The following is a 26,692-nucleotide window of genomic DNA, read 5'->3' as shown; positions in this document are numbered from 1 at the left end:
CATCTGAGAGCCTGATGTAGCTCTCAGCACCTCCTAGAGATGTTCTCTCGAGCTGGAGCCCAGGGAAGCCCTCCACGGACATAAGGCTTGTCCAGGACGATAGCTGACTTTGCAGCAAATGACACAAGTTTAGCCACTGGTTGAGAAGAAGGGTGTAGGTGGAATCCTAGCTCTGCCAACTATATAACTGTGGGAGGTAATTAACACCTTGGGCCTCAGTGCCTCCATTTATAAAACGGGTAAATAACAGTATCTGGCATAGAGAGTTGCTGGGAGGATTAAGTACTCTAAAGAATATAAAGCACTTAGAAGAGTTCTGGCTCACAGTGATGATGGATCATTGGGGCCTTTGAACCTTTTTGGGGGGATGCACCTGCGTCTCAACAACCACCTTCATTTTCACCCTTTACTTCTCAAAGTATCATCACTCAAAGCTAAATTGATCGCCACGGTCAGATCCCTCTGTAAAATGAGCCAGGAAGGGGAATATAACCGTAATTGTAATATTAACCAACTTACACTAACAGCTTTCCAGGCCGGGCTCAGTGTGAAGCCCTTTTTTCTTATGTGAGGTGTTGTTTTTTTCTTGGCCATTGGGCAAGTCTTGTGGGATTTTAGTTCCCTGACCAATGATGGAAGCTGGGCCGTTGACAGTGATCGTGCCAAGTCCTAAACACTGGGCCACCAAGGGATTCCCTGTAATATGTGTTTAATCTTCACAACAACACCAATAAGCATGCATTGCTAAAATTATCCTCCATTTTGCATATGAGGAAATTGAAACTTACAAAGCTGAATTTCCCCACCTTTACAGAGGGAAAGAGGGGCTTCCCAGGTGGTCCTAGTGGTAAAGAATCCACCTGCCAATGCAGGAGACGTCAGAGATGCAGGTTCGATCGCTAGGTCGGGAAGATTCCCTAGAGGAGGGCATGGCAACCCACTCCAGTGTTCTCGCCTGGAGAATCTCATGGACAGAGGAGCCTGGTGGGCTACAGTCCATAGGGTGGGAAAGAGACAGGACTGCAGGGATTTAGCATGCAGGCACAGAGGGAAGGAAAAGCATCTTGGTGTCAGTTCCACTACACAACACCAGGTGGCAGTGCCCACCCATTTTCCGTTCCACAGTCTGGGGGACCACTTTAAATGTTGTCTCACAAACATTTAAAGATGGCCTACAGAGTGCCAGGCATGTTCTAGGCTCTGAGAATACGTCTGCCAATGAAACTGGGAACTTTTTTAGTTTTCGTGCTTTCTCTCCTCCATTTTTTCTTAAAATTAATATAAGGTATTTGGAGAGAGGCCTACCCAAAGATATGTGGCCTGCCTGGGAGAAAATAGTTTGGGCAGGGCAGGAAACTCGCAGGAAGGTGTGAGAATATCCAAAAGTTCCACCATCCCCAAAGATGAAGGCCTGCAGCTTCGCCCAGAAGGAAGTGCTATTCCACAACCCATCTTGCTTGCCTCTCCACAACCCCCTTTCCCCACACAGAGAAGTAGGGGAACAGGAGTCATCTCTCTGTCATGTAGGGCTGGGATGGGGTGAGGGGTCTTACCCACACCACAGAGGGGTCCTTAAAGTTCTGGGGAGGGGGGGATTGTGGAGAGACGACTGGGAAAAGCTGGCCTGAAGCTGGAGTGCAGCCCCCAGGCAGGGTTGAGGCAATGCAGACCTCAGATAGCCCAGGTGGACTAGGAGCCATACTCAGTGTTGAGGTACGAGCTGGCCCAGACCCTTTTCGTAAGGAGCGTTTCACGGTTGCGCTGTGGGCGGGTGAGCAGCCTGAGCTCTGAGTGTCAGCTGAGCGCCAGACTGGCGGCCCCAGGCCCCCAAGTGTGTGCTCGGGGCAATCGTGGAAATGTGCGTATGTATGTGAGTGATGAGGGCGGTAGCGGTGGTGGGATCCTGCACGCAGATCCATGTGAGGGGTGAGTGGACTTGTGAATATGCTTGTGGTAGACGTATGAGTATGTTTGGGGTGGCCAAGAACACGGATGTGGGGCTCATGGTGCATAAAGGGACAAAGACACGTGGCAGGAGGTGGCAGGATTGGAGTGTGCCCAGGCAGGAAGAGCTGCCTGGCTGAAGTTGGGGTGTTAGTGATTCTGGAACAGTCTCAGCAGAATCCTCTCTGCACCCTGGATCCAGCACTGGTATACTGTGGGGAAGTAACTGTTTAGAATTCAAGATTGAGAAAGGAGTCCAACAGGGCTGTCTGCTGGCACCCTGTTTGTCTGACCTATCTACTGAGCACATCATGAGATATGCCGGGCTGGATAAGGTACAAGCTGGAATCAAGATAGGCGGGAGAAACATCAACAACCTTAGGTATGTGGATGATACCACTCTAATGGCAGAAAGTGAAGAGGAACTAAAGAGCCTCTTGATGAGGGTGAAGGGGGAGAGTGCAAGAGCCCGTTTAAAACTAAATATTACAAAAAACTAAGATCGTGGCATCAGGCCCCATTACTTAATGGCAAATAGAAGGGGAAAAGGTGGAAGTAGAGACAGATTTCTTCTTCTTCGGCTCTGACATCACTGTGGATGGTGACTGCAGCCATGAAATCAGAAGATGATTACTTCTTGGCAGGAAAGCTATGACAAACTTAGACAGTATGTTGAAAAGCAGAAACACTACTCTGCCGACAAAGGTCGTATAGTCAAAGCTATGGTCTTCCTAGTGGTTGGGTACTCTTGTGAGAGCTGGACTGACCGGAAAGAAAGCAGAATGCCAAGGAATTGATGCCTTCGAAATGTGGTGCTGGAGAAGACTTCTGAAAGTCCCTTGGACAGCAAGGAGATCAAACCAGTCAATCTTAAGGGAAATCAACCCTGAATACTCGTTGGAAAGACTGATGCTGAAGCTGAAGCTCCAGTAGTTTGGTCACCTGATGCGAACAGCGGACTCATTGGAAAAGTCCCTGATGCTGGAGAAGATTGAAGGCAGAAGGAGAAGAGGGCGTCAGAGGATGAGATGGCTGGATGGCAACACCGATGCAATGGACATGAACTTGGGCAAACTAAAGGAGATGGTGAGGGACAGGGAGGAGGGAGGCCTGGTGTGCTGCAGTCCAGGGGGTTGCAAAGAGTCGGACAAGACTGGGCGACAGAACAACAGCTGTTTAGGAACCCACAGTTAGAAAACCTCTCTATGTGTGTTTCTGCAAGTGAATCAACGGAGGAAAGTGTCCGGCGCATCCAGAGTGCTTTTGGACACACTGTGGATGTGGGGGTGGTGGTCCCTAAATGAGGACACTGGAGGGGGCTCGTCTCGGCGCTGCAAGCGGGGAGAAAGGAGCGTGCGCGGGGTTCTGCTTGGAACAATCAGCCCTTGCCGGGACGGGGGCGGGGTTCGGAGGCTCTGGGGGCGGGGCCTCAGGGGGCGGGGCCGCGGCGGCTGCAGCAGCACGGGCCGGGCCAGGGGGCGCCTCGCGCGGCTGCGGCTCGCGACTACGATGCAGTGAGGCCGGACGGGCGGGCGGGCGGGATCGCTGGGCTAGGGCCACGGCGGCGCTGCAGAGATGTGACTCGGGCCGAGGGCCAGCGGGAGCGTCGGCGCTGCGGGGCCGCGGGGGTCGGTGAGTGCCAGCCGCGCCGGCGGGGTGGAGGGCCCTGCGGTGACCCCAGAAACTTTTCCCCCGGTGGACTTGGGAGCGTTGGGATGGGGTCTGCTTCTTGGGCTTTTCTGAGTCCCCCCTCTTCCCCAAGGGGTTAGTCTGCTGGGGGAGTTGGGGTTTCCGGGTTGGAGGACCACAGTTTGGCGGGAGAGAGGAGCCCGCAGACCGCGGGGCAGAGGGCGGAGAAGGTTGGGACCTTAATGGGGCGGGGGCGGTGTTCCCGGACCAGGCTGAGATCAAAGTCTCAGAGGAGGGTCTGGAGGCGATCGCAGATCAGGCAAAGGGCCGTTGGAACTGTAAGGGACTTCAGGCGTGCCCGAGTGACTCGTGTGAGGGCAGCCGCGGGCAGGTCTGGGGGCTGCGTGGCAGGCGCGGGGCCTGACCGCAGACAGGGCAGGCGGAGCCGGGGGCACAAGGGGAGAGCTTTGGAGGTGAGCTGCGGCACCTGCCGTAGGGACTGGGGGTCAAGCTCTCAGCGGGTCGTGGCTACGCACTACCGGACAAGGAGGGGACACTGCGGGCGAAAAGAGGCAGAACTGGGACCTGGAGCTGGGGTACAAGTGAGGGGCGGCTGCATACAATGGCGCGGGGGTTAGCGTTTGTGTTCCGGCCAGGCTAGAGGCGATGATCAGCCCTGTGCTGCGTCCCCACCCTTTGGGGGACACAGGCTTCCAGTCCCAAGCATCCCGGGACCCCTACCGCCCGCACCCGCCTCGGCCGGAGGGCTGGTTAACTAGCCAGGGAGGGGGTACCGTTGCCACCGAGGACGGGTCCAGCGCAGCCTGTGGGTTCATTCCCCGGCTATGTCACTCCCAGGCCTAGCCAATCGTCCCCCCCCCCCCCCCAACGCAACTTGTCCCCAGTTCTCTAAGGGGGCGGCTCCTTGGAGCGCGGACAAAGGCCCCTGGAGTGTGGCGGGCAGCGGCGTCCCCGCCTGGGGCCCCGGGCCACGCGCCACATTGGCTGCCCAACTGCGCCAGTATGGGGGGTGGGGGGGGACATGAACAGAGCCCAGGAGGAACTGGGGGTCCTCGCAAAGAGGCGAGAAGTGGGGGAGGGGCTTGGCACAAAAGCTTTGGAACTTCTGCTGAGGAACCTTGGTTCATAAGTTTCCCCAGGGATGGAGGCTTTCTGAAGGACTCAAGACGTTGAGTTAAACTGCATGCAAATAGGATGTAAATAGAATGCAAATCGGTGTCTGTTGGTTGGGAGCCCTCCACCCGGCCAGTTTTGTATCTGGACTGTGGAGTGAACTGTTTCCTATCTGTTCCTGCTCTGTCTGAAAAGGGGTCAACTGAGTTGGGAAGGGGAAAAATGGAAGTGGGAAGGAGTCGCCATTTAGGGCACAAGCAGCGAGACAAGCATTCTTGTTAGAGAGAGAAGCTTAAAATCTTGATCGGTTAATGTATTATTTTGGTAAATGGGCCAGCTACACAACTGGCAGATAAGCCCCTGCTCTCAGAGCACTGGGGAGTTGGGTGAACACTAAATAAGTAAATAAATAGTAAGTGGATAGAACTTCCAATTGGGATAAGTGCTGCCAGGAAAATAAAACAGGGTGATGTAAAATAAAGTGACAAGAGTTCTGCGCAGTGAAATTTTAGTGGAGCTTTGCAAGATAGGGCCGCCCCACCCCCCCCCCATCCCCCGCCACTGGCAGATGTTGGGGGAAGACTGAACCAGGCAGAGGGCACTGCAAGTGCAAAGACTGGGAGGTGGGAATGAGCTTAGAGAAACTGAACAAAGGCCATTGTGGCTGGAGCTCATAGGCAGATGTTGAGAGTGGGGGTCTGAAAGGGGATGGCAGGGACCAGCCAAACCACGATTTGGGGGGCCATGGAAAGGAGCTTAGGTTTTATTCTCTTAAATGAATCCTTGGAGGGAAGGTTTGGAGTACAAAGCCATGAGATCTGATTTTTAAAAGCTCCCCTGACCTCAACAAGGAGAGGAAAAGCAGCTCCCCTTTCATTCTGCCTCTGGGGATGGCAAGGCGCCGGGAGCCGCCGAAGCGGACCTGTGGGGACTGCTTTGAATGAGCCTACGCCAGGGATGGGTCAGGTTTTAAAACCCACTTCTCGCTTTTAGGCAGTTTCTGTCCACCCTAAGCAGTCCCCACCCAGAGCCCACGGCTCCATAAGCACGTCCACGCAAGAGCTTCCTGGGGGTTCTGAGTTAGTCACATTTTCTTCTCGGAATTACAGCCTGAGAGGAACCATCCACCCTGGAACGGGCAGCCAAGGATTCAATTTGCATTTAAATGATTGCTTTTATTTACAGGATTGGAGCTGCTTTGCATATTCATGGATCACGGAGCCTGTGTTCTGACAACCCTGTTTACTAACGTGTGAGGGTTATTAAATTCAAGGGCTCCCAGATAGTCTGGTGGTCTGGATGGTGCTGGGAACTAAAGATTATGAGATGGTATAACTTGGAAAAGAGATCAAAGGATAAGATTGCAGGTCTGGGAAAGAGTTTTAATGTCAGGAAACCTTGTAACAGTTTAATCCTTCAGGAGCAGGAAATGCACCAGCGGCTCTAAGGGGAGTGGGCAAGGACAGAGTGTGTTGGGGTGCGTGGGAGACAGGCTCCGCAGCCTCATCCTGGCCGTCTGCTGAACATGGGGGAGTCCAACTGGGGTGCAGCGGCCTTGAGGTCAGGAGTCCGGAGCAGTGGGTTCTAGTCCCAGCTCATCCGTCACTTCTAGGAAGCCTCTGGCCAAGTGTCATTACCACTTCCTGTTCCCAACAGGACGCTGAGAATTGTCATTGTTTTTGTAACAAGTTAGGACCCACTGCTCCCTGTCTGCCAGGCACCGGGCTGGGTACTTTCTAAGCACTTTGCACGTCAGCTTTGAGAAAGCAGCACTGTTACTATCATTGTTTTACAGAAGAGACTGAAGGTCAGAGAGGTTAAGTAATGCCCTGTGTCACTCAGTTCTGTCTGACTTCCTCCAGCTGAGGTCTTCCACTCCTGAGGACACGGATGGGAGTGTAAATTCTCTGCCAGGTATTCATTGGTACTTTAGACATGCCCAGGGCTAGGAAAGGCCCTCCAGACCTGCTTAGTTTTTCTCTCCCGTCCATGCTCCACCGCCTCCTCCCCACTTCTTTAGAGAAGGTGGGTTAAAGGTGCCTCTGTTGGCAGTAGCCAAGGGGAAGCAGGTCAGAATGGCATGTTCCAGAGAAGTTTTGTACGTCTTGTATCTCCTGTCATCTGGGTGGGTGGAAAGGTGAGGATGCTGGTTCCCAGGAGAATGGCTGGTGTCTGGTTTCTGGGTGTCTGCCTCTGACTCCTCAGCAGGGGCACCCAGTTTTAGGGCATGCAGACTGGCCTCCGGTCTTCCAGCGCCCAGTTCCCCTCTGGAAAACCACCTGTGCAGTCAGGCCACCATTTAGAGCACCTGCTGCGGGAATCAGGAGAGTTTGGGAGTTTTCAAGGTAGACCACATGAGTTTGAGTAGGCTCCAGGACTTGGTGATGGACTGGGAAGCCTGGTGTGCTGCAGTCCATGGGGTCACAAAGAGTCGGACACGACTGAGCGACTGAACTGAATTGACTGAAGGTAGAACACCCCAGAGGCTTCTCCCCTTCCCACCCCCTCAGGGACTTCTTTTCTCAGTGTGTGATGGTGGAGGCTGGAAACAGTGGTGGACTCACACTTGGGTGAGCCGGTTTCAGTCCCATCACCATGGCAACTGCCCCTCCCGGAACAGGAAAGTCAGAAAAGTTCATAACCTCAGGGCATTTGCCAGTCTGTTATTTGTTTGACAGACACTTTATATAAGTGCTTCAGTTCAGTTCAGTTCAGTCACTCAGTTGTGTCCAACTCTTTGCGACCCCATGAACCGCAGCATGCCAGTCCTAAACCCTACTTATTATTTTAATCTTCACAAGAACCCCGCAAGTCGGGTGTTATCACTCCCATTTTGCACATGAAGAAACAGGCAAGTAAGGTTAAGTCTGCTGCCCCCGGTCACAAGGTTCTAGCAAATGCCAGGGGCAGAATCGGAAACCCAAAGTTCATGCTGCTTGGTGAAGATCAAGGCTGGGAGAACCAGCCCTGCTTGTGGCCTGCAGGCAGGCAGCAGCACTGTCCTCACACAAGGAATCTTGCCTGCATTCTTTCCAGCCTCTGCAGGCCCCAGCTTGTGAGAAATGGAGCGTGCTGCTCCACCACCTGCCGGCAGTTTCTGGCCCCTCGGTGGGGAGAGAGAGCGTGTGTGCGCGTGCGTGTGCGACGCAGGGTATTTAAGAGCATCTGAATGAGTCACATTTCTGGGAGCCTGGCCGGCAGCAAAGTAATTAGTATGTGAGCCGAGTCTTGCACATTCGTCACTTTATTCATTACTCCTTTTGAGGAGCTGCATGCCTACATCCCATGGGTTTGTTGCCATATATTCATCCCATCTCAGTCAGCCTTGCCCTGGGGCTGACTCCAAACCTCTAATCAGGTTTTGTGCAGTTTGGGGATCCTGGAGAGCTCCCTACTTGGCAGGGGGAGGCCTCAGGTGGAGCTGGATGGGGCTTACCTGACAGTGGATGCACTGGAGCCTGAGTGGGGTCTGGGGAAGTGGTAGGAAGGCAGAAGGTGCAGGGCCATGGTTCTGGCTCCCCAGCTGCATATGTTCCTGCTTCTCAAACCTCAGTGCACGCAAGCATCTGAGCACACCTGGAGCTTATCGGAGGGCTGTGGAAACACAGGTGGCCGGGCCCACTCTGGAGAGTCTGCATTTCTTACAAGCTCCCAGGCAATGCTGCTGCTGTTGCCAGCCTGAAGATCAAACTTTGGCTTAAGCCTCAGTCCCCTCCTCTATAAGATGACCGTGAGAGCATCTTCCTACCCTGTGACATGAGGGTTGGAGACCATATTTAATCAGTTCATTCAGCAGCTGGGCCGTGAGCACTGCCCACGTGCCAGGTGCTGGGGAATCGATGCAGAACAAAACAGACAGGAGCCTGGGTGTGGGGGAGACAGACCAAAAGAGTAATAAAATAAAACAATGAAAATTGTGGTACATGCTGCAAAGATAAAGATCAGGAGTATTGGTATAGAGCATAAAGGGGCAAAAGGAACCTAATTTAGATAGACTGGCTAGCAAAGGGCTCAGCCGGTGACATTTCCAGAGCCCTGGTTTGTCTGAAGACCCCAGTAACAATAGTACATTTGTCTCCTGATTCCACGACTTTCTAGCTGTATAGCTTGTCCTAGCTTGGACAAGCCAACTGGCCTCTCTGTTTTATTTCCTGTAAAATGCAGATAGTGATACCACTTGCCTCATGGTGTCATTGTCCAGATGATTAGGTGTTAATGTATGTGAAGTGCACAGCAGAGGGCCTAGAGCATAGTAAGCACTGTGAGAGTTAACAGTCATTATTATATTCACTATGGCAGTAATAGAGAACTCCACAGGGCAATTCTGAATTCCCCAGAAAGCCTAGATGAGCTGGACTCTGCTTCATTATGTGAGGTGGTATAGCCCTCCTTCCGATCATCCCGGACAGAGTTCTGTAGAACAATGACTGTCACCTCATGGGCATCCCTTGCAATGATATGACCTACTCGGGACAACTGAAGCCTTCCAAAGCCCGTGGTGCCTAGATGTTGATTAGTGAGGACTTCCTGGAAGAAGAGGACCACTTCATGTGGGATACATCATAGAACGTCTTTGTTAACAAGTTACATAAACCCATCTCAAAATGGCTTAGTCCAAAAAAGAGAAGTTAATTGACTGCTGGAGGTGCAAAGACCAGGGTATCTGGCTTCAGGCATAACTGAATCCAGCCTTGCAGTGTACTGGGACTCCTGTGCATCGCGTGACGATTTCCTGTGGGCCAGCTTTCCTCCCAGGCAGGTTCTTTCCCTGTGATGGTAAATATGCCTTCTCCAGCTCCAGGTTTATATCCTTTTAGCTTGTTGTTGTTCAGTCGCTCAGTTGCGTCTGACTCTTTGCGACCCCGTGGACTGCAGCACGTCAGGCCTCCCTGTCCCTCAGTGTCTCCTGGAATTTGCCGAAGTTCACGTCCATTTTGTCAGTGACGCCATCCAGCCGTCTCATCCTCTGCCGCCCTCTTCTCCTTTTGCCTTCCTTTCAGCTTATTAACCCCAGTAACAGGAGAAAAACTCCTTCCCAGTTAATTCTAGCAAAAATCCTAAGAGTGATTCTCATGGGTCTGGATGAGGCCAAGTGCCTGTCCCTGAGCCAATCAGTGCGGCCAGAGGGTGGGACAAATGCTTCGATTGGCCAGGCTGGGTCTGAGGCTCACAGCTGGGGCTGAAGGGGGCTCTGCAGAGGAAAATCAGGAGCTCTTTTCAGAACTGGAGGAAGGAGAGGGTTCCACCCTCAGGAATGAAAGCAGAAAGCAAGAGTGTATCTATTTCCCGTGTCAGAAAGGAGTGGGAGCTAGAGACGGGAACCGCAGCCAGAAGAACCCACACAATTTCAGAAGCTTGGTTGCCATCTTTATATTTTCTTCACATTGGTTTCCTGTTGTTGTGGAAGGTCAGTCAGGAAGAGAGATGAGCCAGCAGAACCGAGGAATGAACTGGCAGAACCAAGTTCCAACTTGTAGGCAGGTCTGGAGAGAGGAGAGTCCTCTGAGAGTGAGTGGAGGCAGCTAAAGAAAGTCTAGTTCTTGCAAGGAAAGGACCTGGGGTGCAGGCATGAGGTTGAGAGACCTGGCTGGTTTCCTGACTTCTTCCTCATCAAGTCTGTTCTCAAGTGTATAAACCAGGCTTTCTCATCCTCAGCACTGCTGACATGTGGGGCCAGATCACTCTTAGTGTTTGAGGGCCATCTCAGGCATGTTGTTCAGTCACTCAGTCGTGTCCAACTCTTTGTGACCGCATGGACTGTAGCACACCAGGCTTCCCTGCCCTTCACCATCTCCCGGAGTTTACTCAAACTCATGTCCATTGAGTCGATGATGCTACCCAACCATCTCATTCTCTGTCATCCGCTTCTCCTCCTGCCTTCAGTCTTTCCCAGCATCAGGGTCTTTTCTAATGAGTCAGCTCTTCGCATGAGGTGGCCAAAGTATTGGAGCTTCAGCTTCAGCATCAGTCCTTCCAGTGAATATTCAGGGTTGATTTCCTTTAGAACTGACTGGTTTGATCTCCTTGCAGTCCAGAGGACTCTAAAGAGTCTTCTCCAGCACAGGCTGCTTAGCGGCTACCCTGGACTCTACCTGCTAGAGGCCAGTTGCACTTCCCTCCCCATTTGTGACAAGCAGAACTGTCCCTAGATATGCCCCAGTGTTCCCTGGGATCACAATCACCCTGGTTGAGAACCACTGGCCTGGAGGTGTGTGGGGAGAGTTGGTGAGAGGACTGATGGTCAAGACTCCAGAAGCACCATCCTCCCTGTCTCCTCCCAGCCGCCCTGGGGGTTGTTGGCCACTGTGTGAACTAGAAAGTCTGCATGGGGTGTGTTCCATTGTCACTTGCTGAGAAGTCTCTTAAACACATTTGCCATTGATGAGAAGTCTAGAGGAAATCCACTATACTGTGTCAGGGGCCAATGGCATTTTGTTCCAGCATATCCAGTTCTTAATTTTTTTTTTTTCTGGGCTTGTTGGTTCTTAAATTTTGATTCCAAGTGTGCTCTTGTGATAAGCAGCTCTGACTAGGACAGCATTTTTTTCCAAAGGTGGTACATTGGGATATGGCAATGGGGATGCAACATGAGTTCCATCAACAGGTATTCCAATGTGTTGAGCTTTCTTCTGAGTCAATTTCAAGACCTTGGTGAGTCAGTTAAGTAAATAACTTACAGGGAGTATGTAGACAAAGCTTAAATAGCTGAGGTGGTGCTCTCGTGACTGACACGGCATGAAGAGTGATGGGACCAGGAGCCTGATTACCAATGTCTGAGTGCTTGTTTCAGGAGCATGTCTTGTCAGATACCCTCTGTTCCTGCCTCCTCTCATCTCTGGGCAAAGGAAGGATCACCCTGTAGCACCATGCTCCTTCTCATTCTGTGGTATCAATAATTTATCCCAGTCGATGGCCTTGCGGCCAAGGCAGGATCAGAGCTGCTCACTATATCCCATCAAGTAGCTGAGAGAGAGAAGTGGTCGATACCACATTTACTTAAGAAAGCCCCAGGGATGTGCTGAACTGCCTGGGAGGTGGCTGGTTACAGCCTCACTGTGGGCGGAGCTAAGTCTGGCTTAAGATGCTCAGAAACACAGCACAGCAGAGCTGGGCAGGCAGGGCTTTCCCAAGGCCAGGCTCCCTCCAAAAGCAAGGACCTGGAGGCAGTGGGTATAGGAGAGCCCTACTGAGAAGTCTCATTCCCACAGTATTTAAGAAGCATCTACTTGGTGTTAGTTCTTCACCAGTGGTGCTCATTCTGTGATTTCCCACCCCGCAGGGAATGTTGGCAGTGTCTAAGAATTTGAGGGGTTGTCACTGCTAGGGGAGAGGGTGTGCTTCAGGCACCTAGTTGGTGGAGGCCAGGGGTGCTCCTCCACCTCCTGCAATGCACAGGACAGACCCCCAGACAAGGGAGGCTCAGACCCAAAGTGTCCGTTATCCTGGGGCTGAGAAACCCTGGTTTGTGCTGATGAACAAGACAGTGTCCCTGTCCTCCTGCAGCTCGTGGTGAAGAACGACAGGAAGGGAGGAGAGGAGGAAGGGACCAGAGAAACAAAGTAAGCAGGCGAAAGGATGACAGATGCGATTAGACCTAAGAAATAGACGAGAGACGCTGGGGGGGGCGGGGGGTGTGACCTTGGCCAGGGTGTGAGTGGATGACATGAGAGCTGAGACCAGTGTGCGGAGGAGCAGTTTTCCATGAAAGCGGGGGTGGGAGGGGTCTAGGCAGAGGAAGCAGTGGGGGAAGAGGAGACTTGGGTTAATAAGCCCGTCTCTGGCTGCTGGGTACAGTCCTTGGGGGTGTCCTGCAGGCATCTCCAGGAGAGGGGGGGCTCCCTGGAGCAAGAGGATGGATTCTCAGATCTTTGTAAGAAGGGTAGGATGTGTGAGGGGAGGGGGAAAAGGTGGAGCCCAGGAAGACAGTTGACACTGTGTTTGATATGCTGGGAAGCTTCTAAGAGGGGGTGCTTCTAGGAGCTGAGTGTGTGACCTTGGGCAAGTGTCCCAGCCTCAAGACAGTTGTCACCGGCGTGAGAACTGGCTGTGCCGGGTCCCTGGTTGAGGCTGAGTCATCGGTGAGTGTCAGCTGTTAGCACCGAGGGACCAAAACCACAATGCATGTCCTTCTCCCAGCGAGCGCTCCGTCCATGAGCATCTCTTTGAGTCTCATTTTACTCCCTTATTTTTAAAGAGGTCACACACGGCCTCACGTTCAAAGAAGATGACAGGGTATTCAGAGAAAGGGAGTCTCCCTCCCACCCTCTCCTCCAGCCACTAGCACTGACGATTCATGGTTGTTTACCGGGCCCAGCCAAGGGGGCAGATGGGGACAGAAATCCTCACCCACTCCTGGTGCCAGGCTGTGCTGCCTGGAGAAAGGGGCTGGTGGTGGGTTTGAAGGGACGTAGGGTCTCCTTAAAGAAGTCAGGGGAGTGGAAGTCTCACCATGAATTGGTCTTCTCCCCCCAACTTTTCTGGAACCTTCGTGGCGGCATCAGAGAGAAAGATGAGAACCCACCAGGCGCTCGCCTTCCTCCTGCTCTTCGTGATTGCCTCCGGGGCCTCTGAGAACGCCAGCACATCCCGGGGCTGCGGGCTGGACCTTCTCCCTCAGTACGTGTCCCTGTGCGACCTGGACACCATCTGGGGCATCGTGGTGGAGGCGGTGGCCGGGGCAGGCGCCCTGATCACACTGCTCCTGATGCTCATCCTGCTGGTGCGGCTGCCGTTCATCAAGGACAAGGAGAAAAAGGACCCTGTGGGCCTCCACTTCCTCTTCCTCCTGGGGACCCTGGGTCTCTTTGGGCTGACCTTCGCCTTTATCATCCGGGAGGACGAGACCATCTGCTCGGTCCGCCGGTTCCTCTGGGGCGTCCTCTTCGCACTCTGCTTCTCCTGCCTGCTGAGTCAGGCATGGCGAGTGAGGAGGCTGGTGCGCCACGGCAAGAGCCCCTCGGGCTGGCAGCTGGTGGGCATGGCCCTGTGCCTGATGCTGGTGCAGGTCATCATCGCCATCGAGTGGCTGGTGCTGACCGTGCTTCGAGACGCGAAGCCGGCCTGTGCCTACGAGCCCATGGACTTCACGATGGCCCTCATCTACGACATGGTACTGCTCGTGGCCACCCTGGTGCTGGCCTTTTTCTCACTGTGTGGCAAGTTCAAGAAGTGGAAGCAGAATGGAGTCTGCATCTTGGTCACGGCCTTCCTCTCCGTGCTCATCTGGGTGGCTTGGATGACCATGTACCTCTTTGGCAACGCTGAGCTACGACAGGGAGATGCCTGGGGCGACCCCACCTTGGCCATCACGCTGGTGGCCAGTGGCTGGGTCTTCGTCATCTTCCATGCCATCCCGGAGATCCACTGCACCATTCTGCCAGCCCCGCAGGAAAACACGCCCAACTACTTCGACACGTCACAGCCAAGGATGCGGGAGACGGCGTTTGAGGAGGACGTGCAGCTGCCACGGACCTACATGGAGAACAAAGCCTTCTCAATGGATGAACACAATGCAGGTAAAGGGGACACTGTCCCACTGGGTTAGGCTGTTCTTCCCAAAAGAGCTCCTTTTCCCCCACTGGGGATCAGGGGCCTTGGGGGTAGTCCTGGCAAATCAGAGTCCACAAACACTGACCCCTGTGCTGAAACTGGCCCCCAGATATTCAGCATTATCAATTTATTCAGCATGCATGCCTGCATGTATGTTCAGTCGTATCTGACTCTTTGCAACCTCATGGACTGTGGCCCTCCAAGTTCCTCTGTCCATGGGATTCTCCAGGCAAGAATACTGGGGTGGGTTGCTGTTTCCTTCTCTGGGGCATCTTCCTGAGCCAGGGATCAAACCCGCATCTCCTGTGTCTCCTACATTGGCAGGCGGATTCTTTACCACTGAGCCACCTGGGAAGAGACTTAATTAGCACTTTCAACTAATTTAATGTAAAAAGTCAGGCTCCTGGCCTTTTTTGAAAAGTTGGATCTGGCAGTGCTGGGCTGCCATTCCCACCGGGCACCAGTTGTCTGCGGCTGGCTGGAAGGCCCTGTCTCTTACTCTCCCAGTGGTGGTGGACTTTTAGGTGGGCATCCATTTTCTCTTCACTCCCCTTGGGCTTCCCTGGTCGCTCAGCTGGTAAAGAATCTGTCTGCAATGCAGGAGAGCTGGGTTCGATCCCTGTGTTGGGAAGATCCCCTGGAATAGAGCACGGCTACCCAATCCAGTATTCTGGCCTGGAGAATTCCATGGCCTGTATAGTACCTGGGGTCGCAGAGTCAGACGTGACTAAGCAACTTTCACTTTTCACACTTCCCGTGGCTCCCTGTCCCAGCCACTATAGCATATCAACATCAGCTCCCTGCTTCCTGGCTGTTTGAGTTTGCAGCCCGTGTGCTAGTTGGATGCAGGGGATGGCGAGAGGCAATGCTCATGCTCTCTCCTCTAGCTCTGTCTCCAGGAGTAGATGAATTTGGGCCCTGGAGTCAGAGTCTGGGTTGGGATCCTGCCCCTTCCCAGATGTAGGCTTTGTGTACCCCATAAAGCTGCTGTGAGTCCTGATGTACCAAGGGGCCTCCATGGCGCCTGACTTGTTGAATGTGTATCTTGGTTGGGTTCCCCTGAAAGCAGAGCCTGAAACTTGTTGCAGGTGGTTTACTTAGGAGGTCGCCCCTGCCCGGGAGAAGGAGACCAGGAAGGCAGAAACGCCAGAACAAGAGTGTCGAGAGCTGGTTACCACCATGGGGAGCTGGGGCTCATTCCTGCCAGAGACACATGTAGAACGAGCCTCAGAATTGATCCTTGGAGGACAGGAGGCTGCAGCATCTGTCCATCAACTCCTATCTCCTGCTGCCATGAATGTCCTCCAGGGCTCCCATAAATGGGCTAATCAAGTTCTATTAGCTCCGTCAACAGAAAAGCAGAGATTCGACAGGCACTTCAGGCGGAGGTGGGATCCCCAGGTGAGCCGAGAAGCAGCAGCAGGCCCCAGCTACCCCTGCTAGAGATGCTGGAGAAGTGTCTCTTACAGTTGTTGCTTAAAGCAAGTCGGCTGCATTCCCAGTACTTGAGATTAATTAAAAGTGCCTTTTCTCAGTTACCTAAAGATTTATCAGGAGCTATAATAATAATAGTAGCAGTAGCAGCCGCAGTAGTAATAATTACCTAGTATAATCGTCATTTTTTGAACACTAGCTACATGCCAGACCCTACTCCTTAATCTGCATTATCGCATTACTTCATCCCTCCAGCTGACGAGGTAGGGTCTGTTATTATCCCCATCTCACAGAGGAGTAAGTAGAGGCTGTAAGAGATTCAGTCTTGCCCAGTGACATAGGAGGTGGCCCCTTCCGAATGGTTGAGTCCCCTTTTCTGTGACGCTCACCCTGGTACCTGGGCGGTGGTCTGGTCATACTGCAGAGTTGGCCTTTTTGGGTTCAGCACAGCCGCCCACCCCCATAGGCAGGGGGAAACACATCAAGCCCCCAGGTCCTCCAAGGCCACCTGCAGCCCTCCCACCACCGGAGGTGCCCAGCTGCCTCTGCACCCTGCTCCTGCTCACACGCCCGGGAGAATGACAGACCTGCCCCCTGCTCGTTCCCCCTCCCCACCATGGGTAGAATCACAGTCCTGGGGTGGCCTTTATCAGAGCAGTCTCCTTACTGGAAGCCCCAGACCAGCAAGCTTGTGTTTGTCAAGAGATTTGACAGGGATGAGCCACAGCTCTGGTGGGCTGACTCTCCTGGTTGCCAGGAGATGGGGGTCATTACGGGGAGCCCAGAGGGTCCCTCAGGGCATATGATAAGCAGAGGCCAGGCACCTGACCAGTTCTTGGGGTCCTGGTGGAGCCACCTCTTCCCTGGCCTCTCCTGGAATAGGATCCTCTTTATCTGACACTCACAAACTCCCTTTGGACCTTAAAGGTAACAGGAACTCCTGAAATGGTTGTAGAGCTTTATACATTCACTGGGCAATTAGTCTATTGCTTTGTCAACTTCTCAAAGCCATTTATGATCCCTAGAAGGTTAAGAATCATTTTTGTTGAACCTCATGGTCTGGTTTACCTGCAGTACGAGGAGTGGGGTGCTAGAACTACCTACAAGTATTAGGGGCGTCAGAAGTTAAAGACGGCTAACCTTTACTGGGTGCTTACAATGGACAGGTACCATTCTGAGCATTTTAGTGACTAATCTCATTTAATCCTTGCAATAATCCAGTGAGGTCCATCTTGCAGACAGGAAACTGAGACATGGAGAGGCTGAATAATTTGCCTAAGAGGCAGAGCCAGGGTTTGAACCCAGCCAGCCTGGCTCCAGAGCCCACTCTGCCACAGAACTTCTCAAAGCCCTTCAGCGTCCCTCGTCTCACAGGTGTGTCAGAGCAACTCTGTGCCTTGAGAAGACAGGGATTATCAGTCCCATTTTACAGAGTGGGAAACTGAGTCTAGGAGTGTCCAGCAACTTGTTCAGGCTCACAGTGGAGCAGGGAGAAGGAAGGTTGGGTTTCTGAATGCCCTGCATCCTTTCTTGTGAAAATGCAGTCAGTATGTCATATCCTTGTAAGATCTAGAGATCAAAGTGATTTGGGACCCATGTCAGAACCAGCAGTGCCTGGACTGGCATAGGGGGTGATGGGGCTTACTCTGGGTTCCAGAGCCAAGGACATTGTCCCCCATTCCCCTCTTTATTTTCCAAAGCAAAAATAACTTTTTTATTCCTTTCTGATGACAGAAGATCAACAATAATCAGGAGTTCAGCAAGTGAAAATAATAAAAATTACTCAGAATCCCATTGCCCAAAGGCAACTACTGCTGACTGTTTGCTCGTGTCTTGCCAGACACAGTACCCCCATCCCGCGCGTGCGCGCACACACACACACACCCCAATCCAGCAGAGCAGCTCTTAACCTGTCTGCACATTATAGTCTCTTGGGCAGCTTTAAACAAATTACCAGCGCCTGCCCCCTCAATCTGATTGAGTAAGTCTGTTTGGGCTCAAGTACTGTAGGCCCTCCAAGTGCTTCTAGGATGTAACCAGGTTGAAAGCACTGGTTATCTAAGAGGCTGTCTGCAATGCGCTTGCTTAAATCGACAGTGTATCACAGAGGGAGGCCTTTCCAGGTCAACAACTGCAGAGCTGTCCTTTTCACGAGACAGAGCTTTCCAGGAGGCACCATAATTTGTTTTCCTGATCTTGGTGGTGGTTTAGTCGCTAAGTCATGTCCGACTCTTGCAATCCCATGGACTGTAGCCTGTCAGGCTCCTCTGTCTCTGGGATTCTCTAGGCAAGCATACTGGAGTGGGTTGCCATTTCCTCCTCCAGGGGATCTTCCCGACCCAGCAATTGAACCCGGGTCTCCTGCATTGCAGGCAGATGATTTACCAGCTGAGCTATTTCTGATCTTAGCTGGTGAGTATTCTGCTTGTTTCTGGCTTTCCATACAAGTTATGCTGTAATAACCATTCTTATCCATTCATCTTTGTGTCCTTGATCAATTACCTCCTTGCAAAAAAATTCCTAGACATGGATCAGAATCTGTACCTTTCAATCCACATATATACTGCCAGATCCCCCCCTCCCCACAGAAAGGTGGACTGATTTAGTCTTCCCTGAATAATTGTATGAGAGCCCCCATACCCACTTCTTCACCAACCTTGGATATTGTCAGACTTTTTTTTAATAGCCCTGTTTTGCATTCTCCCAAATGTGTGTCCACCAAAATTCACGTGGGCACCAGGCAAAGTCAATTCCCTCGGAAGGCTCACAGAGAATAAATAGTCATCCTGGCTAGGATTGCCTTTGTTCGAGAAATCCTACTTTGCTGGCTGGGGAATGCCTGGGCACCCTTCCTGGCCATGGTGAGAACAGCTGTTGTCATCTTTGGTCTGACCTCAGCCAGCTGTATTTTAGGGAACCAGGCCCTACACGGGGCCTTACCCGGGAGCTACAGCTGGCGCTGTTTCTCCTGCATTTTAACCAGCCAGCCCTTCAGGCTCTCTACCCTTGAGAGTCCAGCCCTGAGGTCAAGAGACGGGAGGAATATGCCCCAGGCTGGCCTGCAGCTCAGCCTCTGCTGCCTGTTTCCCTCCCCCAGTGGGACCCCAGATATGTAGGACTTCACCAGCCTGCTGTTTCTTAATACGTATCAACAAGGCATGAGGTATGTGACAGAAGATGAAAATACACTGAAGGATATAGCACTTCAGATCACATTTGGAAAGCGCTAACAAGGCGCATTGAATGTTCACCTTCCAAAGGAGCAGGAAGGAAAAGTGTTCTTTCCTCCATGAGGGGATTTGGGCTTTCTGATCTCATTAGGCCAAGGGCGATTTAAACTCTGCCCCTTTGCTGCCCAGCAGAAGGCCTTGTGTCAGCTTTGGGGACAGGACCCAATCTTGCCTCACTTGCAGTGAGGGCTGGCAGGAGAGGGCTGGCATTTAGCCTATGCGCTTAGATTCCTCTTGGGACTCCTTGTGGGTGAGCCCTGCTTGCCTTTCAGAGGGCTCACCTCTTGGTCAGAGTGGGCTGTCAGTTGGGATTCTTGAAAATGCAAGTTAATTAAAAAAAAATAATCTCATCTGAAGCAATTTAAGTAAACAAAACAACAGCAAAACTAAAGTACTGGGGATCAGGCTTCAGAAATGGATAGATCCAGGAGGCTCAAGTGATGCCAAGATCTGGTCTCTCTCCATCTCTTGGCTCTGTTAGAATCACAGCAGCTCTGGACTCACACAGAGTCCCACTGGAGAAAAGGAACGTTTCCCAGGATGCTTGAGTATAAAATCCCAGCGTTAGCTCTGACTGGACCTGATTGGCCAGGCTTAAATCCCATGCCCACCTCAAGTGGGGAGGAGGCAGTTGTAGCCAGTACTCAGGACCCAGAATGTGGGAGGGATGTTTACCAGAGGAGAACCAGTCCAAATAACCACTACACAGAGGGATCGCTGGGCCAGGGCACCCCACAGACACCGACCCGGCTGAGACTTTGTTTCTTTGAAGAGAATGTGAGAGCCACATTCCCCCACTGCAGCTGGCCAGTCTCTGCTTTATGAGGAAAGCTGTGCTGCGCGGTTCTCCCTCTTTTCGAGGAGGTCTTGGCTAGGAATTGGGACTAGTGAGGGTGAGAGTCCAAGGACTCTATGTCCCCGGGACCCTGTCCCCTCTTCTCAGGTCCCCAGGAAGGGCATGTCCTTGTCAGTGTGTGCGTGGGAGCTATTGAAGGCTTGGAGATGCTAAAGCAAAGAGGTTTTCACAAGTCTTTTAGAACATGCGTTAACCACTCTGCCTATGTTTTCTTGGTTTAGTCTGGGCCGATCTGCCCCCAAATGTCACTTAAATTCAAATTGCTCCTAAGTAACTGAGTGCAGTCATTAAAAACATCATATTTGGACCCAAAATAGTGTGATGGTCAAGGAAACCAATTCTCTCTACTTGGATTCAAATGCTGGTTCTTACCAGCTGTGTGACCTCAGGCAAGTTACCTAATCACTCTGTGCCCCATGTAAAATGGAAATACTAAAAGAACCTACTATGCTATAAAAATTAAATAAGATAAGACATGTAAAGTATTTTTATAACCAGCCCTGGCTCTTGGTTGGCACTCTGTGAAGGTTAACTGTACTATCAAGGTGATTTTGGTCCCTTTCCCAAGTAATTTAATTTGTAAAAATCCCAAGTCCTCTTACTACTTTTTAGTCAGAAAAAAAAAAAAAAAAGACTGTCTTCAGGGAGGACTTTAATTGAGGTTTTTCTCAGCAAAGTAAGATAAGTGCCTTCAGTGAGAAGGAAGATAATGAAGGCGACAGCTCACAATTGAGACAGACTTTTGTTTTGATTTTTTAACAGTGCTTCTTCTTTCTCTGTTATCTTTTAATAGACTATTTTTTAGAGCAGTTTTAGGTACAGAGAAATTGTACAGGAAGTACATGGAGTCCCCACCTGCCCCATCCCTCCTGGTTTTCCCTGTTATTAACAACTTGCATTGATGTTACATTTGTTGCAATGGATGAATCAATATTGATACATTATTATTAACTCAAGTCCATAATTTGCTTTCTAGAGGTCACTTTGTACAGTTCTGTGGGCTTGGACAAATCCATGAGGTCATGTCTCCACTGTTACAGTATCACCCAGAGGAGTTCCAATGCCCTAAAAATGCCTTGTGCTCCCCGCAGTGAGTGAGTGAAGTCGCTCAGTCATGTCCGACTCTGCGACCCCATGGACACCAGGCTCCCTCATCCATGGGATTTTCTAGGCAAGAGTACTGGAGTGGGTTGCCTTTTCCTTCTCCAGGGAACTTCCCGACCCAGGGATCGAACCCGGGTCTCTCGCATTGTAGACAGACTCTTTACCGTCTGAGCCACCAGGGAAGTCCCCGTTTGTGCTCCCCTCAAACCCCTGCCAATCACTAATCTTCTCACTGCCTCTACAGTTTATACTTTTGCAGAATATTATAGTCGGAATCATATAATGTGAGATTTTATAGCCCACTGCTTTCACTTAGTAATACACATTCATGGTTCATCCAAGTCTTTTTGTGTCATTTGATTTTTCTTCACCAAAAGAGGAAATTTAGATGTATAAAAATACATTGCAAATAAGAAACATCATTTACCTTTCAGAGGTAAAACGAACAGACCTATTTTGCTGCCTTTGCTTCAGATCTCCCTTTTTTCCTGTCTAGAAATGACCCCATCTATAGGCCTGGGGCCCCTCCGTCCTCTCCCGCGTCACTTTCCCAGGAAGATGTCCGACCTCGACCATGAGCCTGGGGCCCAGCATCTCAGGCTTGCCCACCTCTGTGTGTATCCAGAAACCGTGTTGCACAGTATGGTGTTGAACCTGACGTGGATGGCACTCAGCAGTGAGCAGGTCTTTTGTCAGAAGAGACCTTGTGAGAGATGCAGGCGCTGTCTTTGTCCCCCATGGCCCTCTGGGGGTGCGGGGAGAGGCTCCACCCCGGGTCCCCTCCCCGAGAGCTGCCTGCGCCCTGGATTCTGCAGACTCCCCAACCCCACTGAGATGGGTCAGGCTCCCAGAGAACCCGAGAACAAAGCGCCTTTGTGACTTTGTTTTGAATCTGGCTTGTGACAAAGGGGAGGAGCGGGGAGGGGGCGTGTGCCTGGAGCATGGTGTTGATGCAAGGGAAGAAAACAAAACTCAAAACTGTGTCTTTTTTGTGTGTGTGTGTGGTGTTGCCTGTCCCTCCCTCAGCTCTCCGAACTGCAGGATTTCGCAACGGCAGCTTGGGAAACAGACCCAGCGCTCCGTTCAGAAGCAACGTGTATCAGCCAACTGAGATGGCCGTTGTGCTCAACGGGGGGACTGTAAGTATCAGGAGGTGATGTTCTGGCAGGAAGCCTTGGAGTGGTCAGCGTTGGGGGGCAGCTTCGACAGGGACACACCACTCTGTGGAGGCTGCTCACGGGGCTGCAAAGAGAGCAGCTAACGTCGACACCCCTCGCAGCCAGGATGCATGCAGTGTTCCATTTCTCTTCTTTCCTCTCCACCCACTTTCTCCATGCATGAGACATTTCCCTGTAGTTAGTTGACCATCTGTAGATCATTTGAACGAGTCCCTGTTTCTTGGGGCTCTTGTACCCAGTGAATTCTCTATTTTTCATCGTACAGGAGGTGCCCCTACCCAGGCTTTCCTTGGGAAGTGACTTTTAGGAAAAGCCCAGAGTTACAAAACCCTGGCAGATTTTGCTGGCATCCAACCTAGTTGAGCCTCCTGCCCCATGCCCCAGCTGGGTACCAGGTTCCCCCCAACCCCCAATCCTTAAAAGATTTCTTAAGAAATTGACGTGATTATCATTTCTCTCCCACAAACACAAAAACAGATACTATCTGATGCCAAACAGACCTTCAGCAGAATTGTCATCATTTACATTTTGCCTCTGTGCAATTACATCATTTTGTTTCTCTAGCGGTCCAAAATTGCACTCTCATTCCCACATTTAATTTTCAAACATAGCTACATACTTCTTTCACAAACAACACATGAACCAGTTTACACGTGTAAATTGGATTTCCATTCTTTATATCATGTGCCAATTCCATAACTCAACCTGAACTTTTTTATTTTCAATGTGAGTCAGAGATGGTCTTTGGTCTCTAGAGGAAACTTGGGTTTTCCTGGCCTTTGACTGGTATGAGAGGCATCATTTGCACTGGTATGGCAGGGGCTCAAAGCAATAGGCTCACGGGTTGCAGTCATGAAGAGCACCAGCCATCCGTGGGCCTGTTTGTCATTGGGTACCAAGAAAATGCTGAATTTCAAGCATTTGACCTGTGGGTTTTAATAAATTTTGTTAGAAAACAGCCCCACCAGTCATTCGTAAACCCTCTGTGTCCAGTCAAGGCCAATGTGCATAAAAACACCCTGGACTTAGAAAGCAATGTGGGTTCTGGGTAAGGAAACGTATTTGTGCGGGTGCACGATTATAGAAAAGGGGCAGACAGCCTTCCCAGGAGCAGAGTATTGTAGGTAACACACAGGGGTTGCTGCTTTTCTTGGGAATTATTCAGCCCTTTAGGAAAAGGCAAGCTAACTTAGCTTTGGTACATTGTTAACAAATGGGTTTCTGACATTGACTTTGCAAAGCTGAGTTCTTAGTGTGTTATTCCTGTTTCCAGATCCCAACCGCTCCGCCAAGTTACACTGGAAGACACCTCTGGTGAAAGACTTTAAGTTCCAGAGAATAAGAGTCTCTCTTACCAATTTTATTCCCTGGTCGTGTCTTTCTTGAGGGAGAAATCAGTAACAGTAGCTGAACAAGGCCGCCTCGCAGCCAGGAGATTTGGAAATCCTAGACAAGGGGATTTCGTGTAAATGTGAACACTGCTGAACTGAAAAGCTAACACCAACTGCCCTCCCCGCCCCTGCCACACACACACACACACACACACACACATAATACCAAACCAACCTCAAACCCCGCAAACTAAAGCAAAGCTAATTGCAAATAGGATTAGGCTCACTCGAAAATGTGGCTGGGAAGACTGTTTCATCCTCTGGGGTAAGAGCAGAACTGCGTTCACAGCCAGCAGGCCAGGCCAGTGTTGGTTGAGCACGGAGAGCCCCACACCATCACCCCTCCCCAGCAAGGGCTAGACCCCAGGTGGCCTCTTGGAGACAGTCATTTCACTGAGGAAGGCGAATAGGGGCTTTCCCACTGCCCTGCCTGTGGGTTTTCACATTTCAGGGGGGTCAGGAGCAGTGGAGGAGCTGGTGCGTGTGATTCCGAGGCCCAGCCCAGCTGTATCAGGGGAAGAGCTTTATGAACAGTGGTGGAGGAAGCCTGGCATGTGCCAAAGAAGAGAAGGCAGTCTGGGAGTTGAAGGGACCGTCACACTTAGAAAGTAGCACCCAGCCTTTGCTCCTTCTCTGGGCCTCTTGCTCTGGCATCATTGCCAGGAAGCAAGCCTGCCTGCCTCCAAGGGGCAGTTTCCGACTGGAGCAGCCGTCTCTCCCCTGATCACCCTTCCCTCTTCCCACCTCATGAGTATTCCTCCAGCCCTTCCCCACCTGTCCCGCCATGTCCATTTCAAGGCTCACGTGGAGCCAGCAGCTCAAAGCCCCGTGGCTTGGCCAGGGGGTGGATGCCGGGGTGGATTTTCCACGATGCTGTCACGTGGCAGGGGTACCCCAGGGTGGAGAGGCAATGCCTACTGCCTAGCAAGCAGTGAGTTCTTGGGTCTTCTCTGCGGACGTAGTGAAAGGTCGAGGGTCGGGTGGAGCTCATGAGGGTTTCTTGCTGCTTTGGGAGGGCGTGGGGGACATTTTTGTCTCGGTTTTCTGCAAGTCTCATGAAAATGGTTCTCTTCCAAGCCCATTGTTTCTGTCATGGTTTCCATCTGTCCTAAGCAAGTCATTCCTTTCTTTGGCATTTCAGACATCTCGGCCATTAAAAGCCCCATGTTCTCTGCACTGTTTGGCCAGCATAATCGCAGGCAATGATTCAAAGCAAAGAGTTTTAACCTGACGGCATGGAATGTATAAATGAGGGTGGGTCTTTTTGCATATACTCTAGTCACTGTATTGCTTTTTTTTTTTTTTTCTATAAAACAACCCATAAGCCTTTAACCTTTACAGAAAATGAAAAAGGTTAGTGTTTGGGGGGAAACTGACCTCTTCAAAAGCCAATATGTCTGAGCTGAGTATGTTTTAATAAACCTTCTGATTTTTCTTGAGGCCCTAGTCTGCTGTGTCCCATCCTCGCCCTCCCCCGTCCCCATCCTTGCAAAGCACCCAGGTAGGGAGGCCAATCTGGCCCCCGTGTGGCCCTCCTCCAAGGTAGCCCATTTCCACATGTTGCCAGCAAGGGGAAAAGGAGGCATACCTGACCCGGGGAAGCAGGGAAGCACCCACCCACCCGGAGCACGTGCTTGCTTCTAGAGAGTCAGATCCGAGATCTCTGTGCCAGGAATGCCTCTGGGGTCGGGGGCGGGGGCGGGGTGGGGGACTGCCACGGGAAGTATTGGGGTAGAGGGGAGAAGCTAAGACCTGGGCTGGGGTTGGGAGTGCGGGAGGATGCATGTGGACCTAGAATTCTGAAAATCACAGAACTCTCTGAACACCTCGGTCCAGTCCGGTGAAAAGCGGCCACGATACATGTTCTCATGCCAGGAAACAGTGGCTCACCCCCGCTCCCTGGAGTCCTTCGGAGCTCTCTGATCCCATCAGGGGCTCAGGCTGCAAGAGCCCCCACCCTTGCAAAGCGGAGAACTCACACGATCATGTTCTAAGTTCTTGGTGGTCTAAGCATGCACGGTGAACACAGCAGAGATGACTCCAAGCGGAAAGCAATGTTTCACCACCGCAAAAATAGAACTGGCTTTGAGCCACAGGAAACCTCACTTAATGAGACCTTTTTCTTTTCAAGTTTCTGATAGTTTTTTGCGCTTCTGGGTTTTATTTTATTTTGGCTTTAAGGTCAAGAGGGGGCTGAGTGCTCTCCCAGTGGAGGTGGGTGGGAGGCAGGGAGTGAGGGGGAGGGCAGTAAACTGTTCTCTTTCTAAGGACTTCACCTGAAGGGTATGAAGAGACATCTTTGCCAAGAGACGGTGGCAGCCCCTGCCCCCACTGAGTGAAGTTTAAATACAAAATTAAATGGCACCGCTGTTTCAGATCTGTTGTAAACAAGACGTTGGGGAGAATGACCGGGAAGGAGAGCTTCTGTGATCAAAACACCTCATTGTAAGCACAACGCTTTCCAGATCCAGTTATCAAAATCACCTTGGGACTATAACAGCCACTCTTTCTCCCCATTTAATAGGAAATGGTTATTCTGTGCTGGACTCCTCCCCTGGAGATGGAAGCGGGGAGGGAAGGAGGGAAGGACAGACTGGGAAGTTCTGTGTGTCTCAAGGGTTGCAGATTTGGTTGTTGCAAGCTGGGGATCCATTGTTTTAGCACAGTTTCTGTCAGAGTCCAGGGATCATGGGCAAAGTTGGGGTGGTCTTCCTGGTTAGGCAAGGCCGAGTTGAACCCTGAACCGAAAGGGAGCATTGTGGCTTTTATAATCCAATGATGCAATGATTATACCAGCTTACAGGAGTTCTCAGCAGGTGCTTTTTATTAATTGATAAAGAGCTAAGGCTCGTTTTTGATAGATAATATATATTTATTAAATGTATTAATGTGTGTTTTATAATGTACCTTTATCCTCCCCTGGCTGACTGTTGCATACTTAAACATCGTTAAAGAAATTTCAAGACAATCAACATGTATCATAAATGACTGTATATAATAAATATTACAGATTTAAAAGGTTGTAAAGCATGGGCATATAGGTTTTATTTTCAAAATGCTATTCTTAACACAAAAAAATAAAGGCTTTACTATTTACTTAAGACGTGTGGTAGCTTGTCAAAACAACTCCATACAACTGTTTGGCTTTCAGATCCGCCTGGAGGCTAAGTCTGTGGCATTTTGAATGGGAAAACCCGTTCAAAACTGGGTAACAGCAAACTGTGGGACAATTGAAGATAATAA

The 26,692-nt window shown here is 51.2% G+C and overlaps 1 protein-coding gene across 1 annotated transcript; it reads left to right on the top strand.

Moving 5' to 3' along the window:
* Window positions 1–3,493: 3,493 nt before the first annotated feature.
* GPRC5B (G protein-coupled receptor class C group 5 member B) lies at window positions 3,494–26,392 on the top strand. Its single transcript, XM_061401297.1, has 4 exons — window positions 3,494–3,576; window positions 13,209–14,222; window positions 21,907–22,019; window positions 23,332–26,392. The coding sequence occupies exons 2-4, from the start codon at window positions 13,217–13,219 to the stop codon at window positions 23,374–23,376; spliced, it is 1,164 nt and encodes a 387-aa protein (XP_061257281.1). The 5' UTR covers window positions 3,494–3,576; window positions 13,209–13,216; the 3' UTR covers window positions 23,377–26,392.
* The last annotated feature ends 300 nt before the right edge of the window (window positions 26,393–26,692 follow it).

The sequence above is a fragment of the Bos javanicus genome, chromosome 25 (genome assembly GCF_032452875.1).
Source record: "Bos javanicus breed banteng chromosome 25, ARS-OSU_banteng_1.0, whole genome shotgun sequence".
NCBI lineage: Eukaryota > Metazoa > Chordata > Mammalia > Artiodactyla > Bovidae > Bos > Bos javanicus.
Note: the sequence above shows the minus strand (reverse complement) of the source record. Positions and strands in the feature narration are given on the sequence as shown.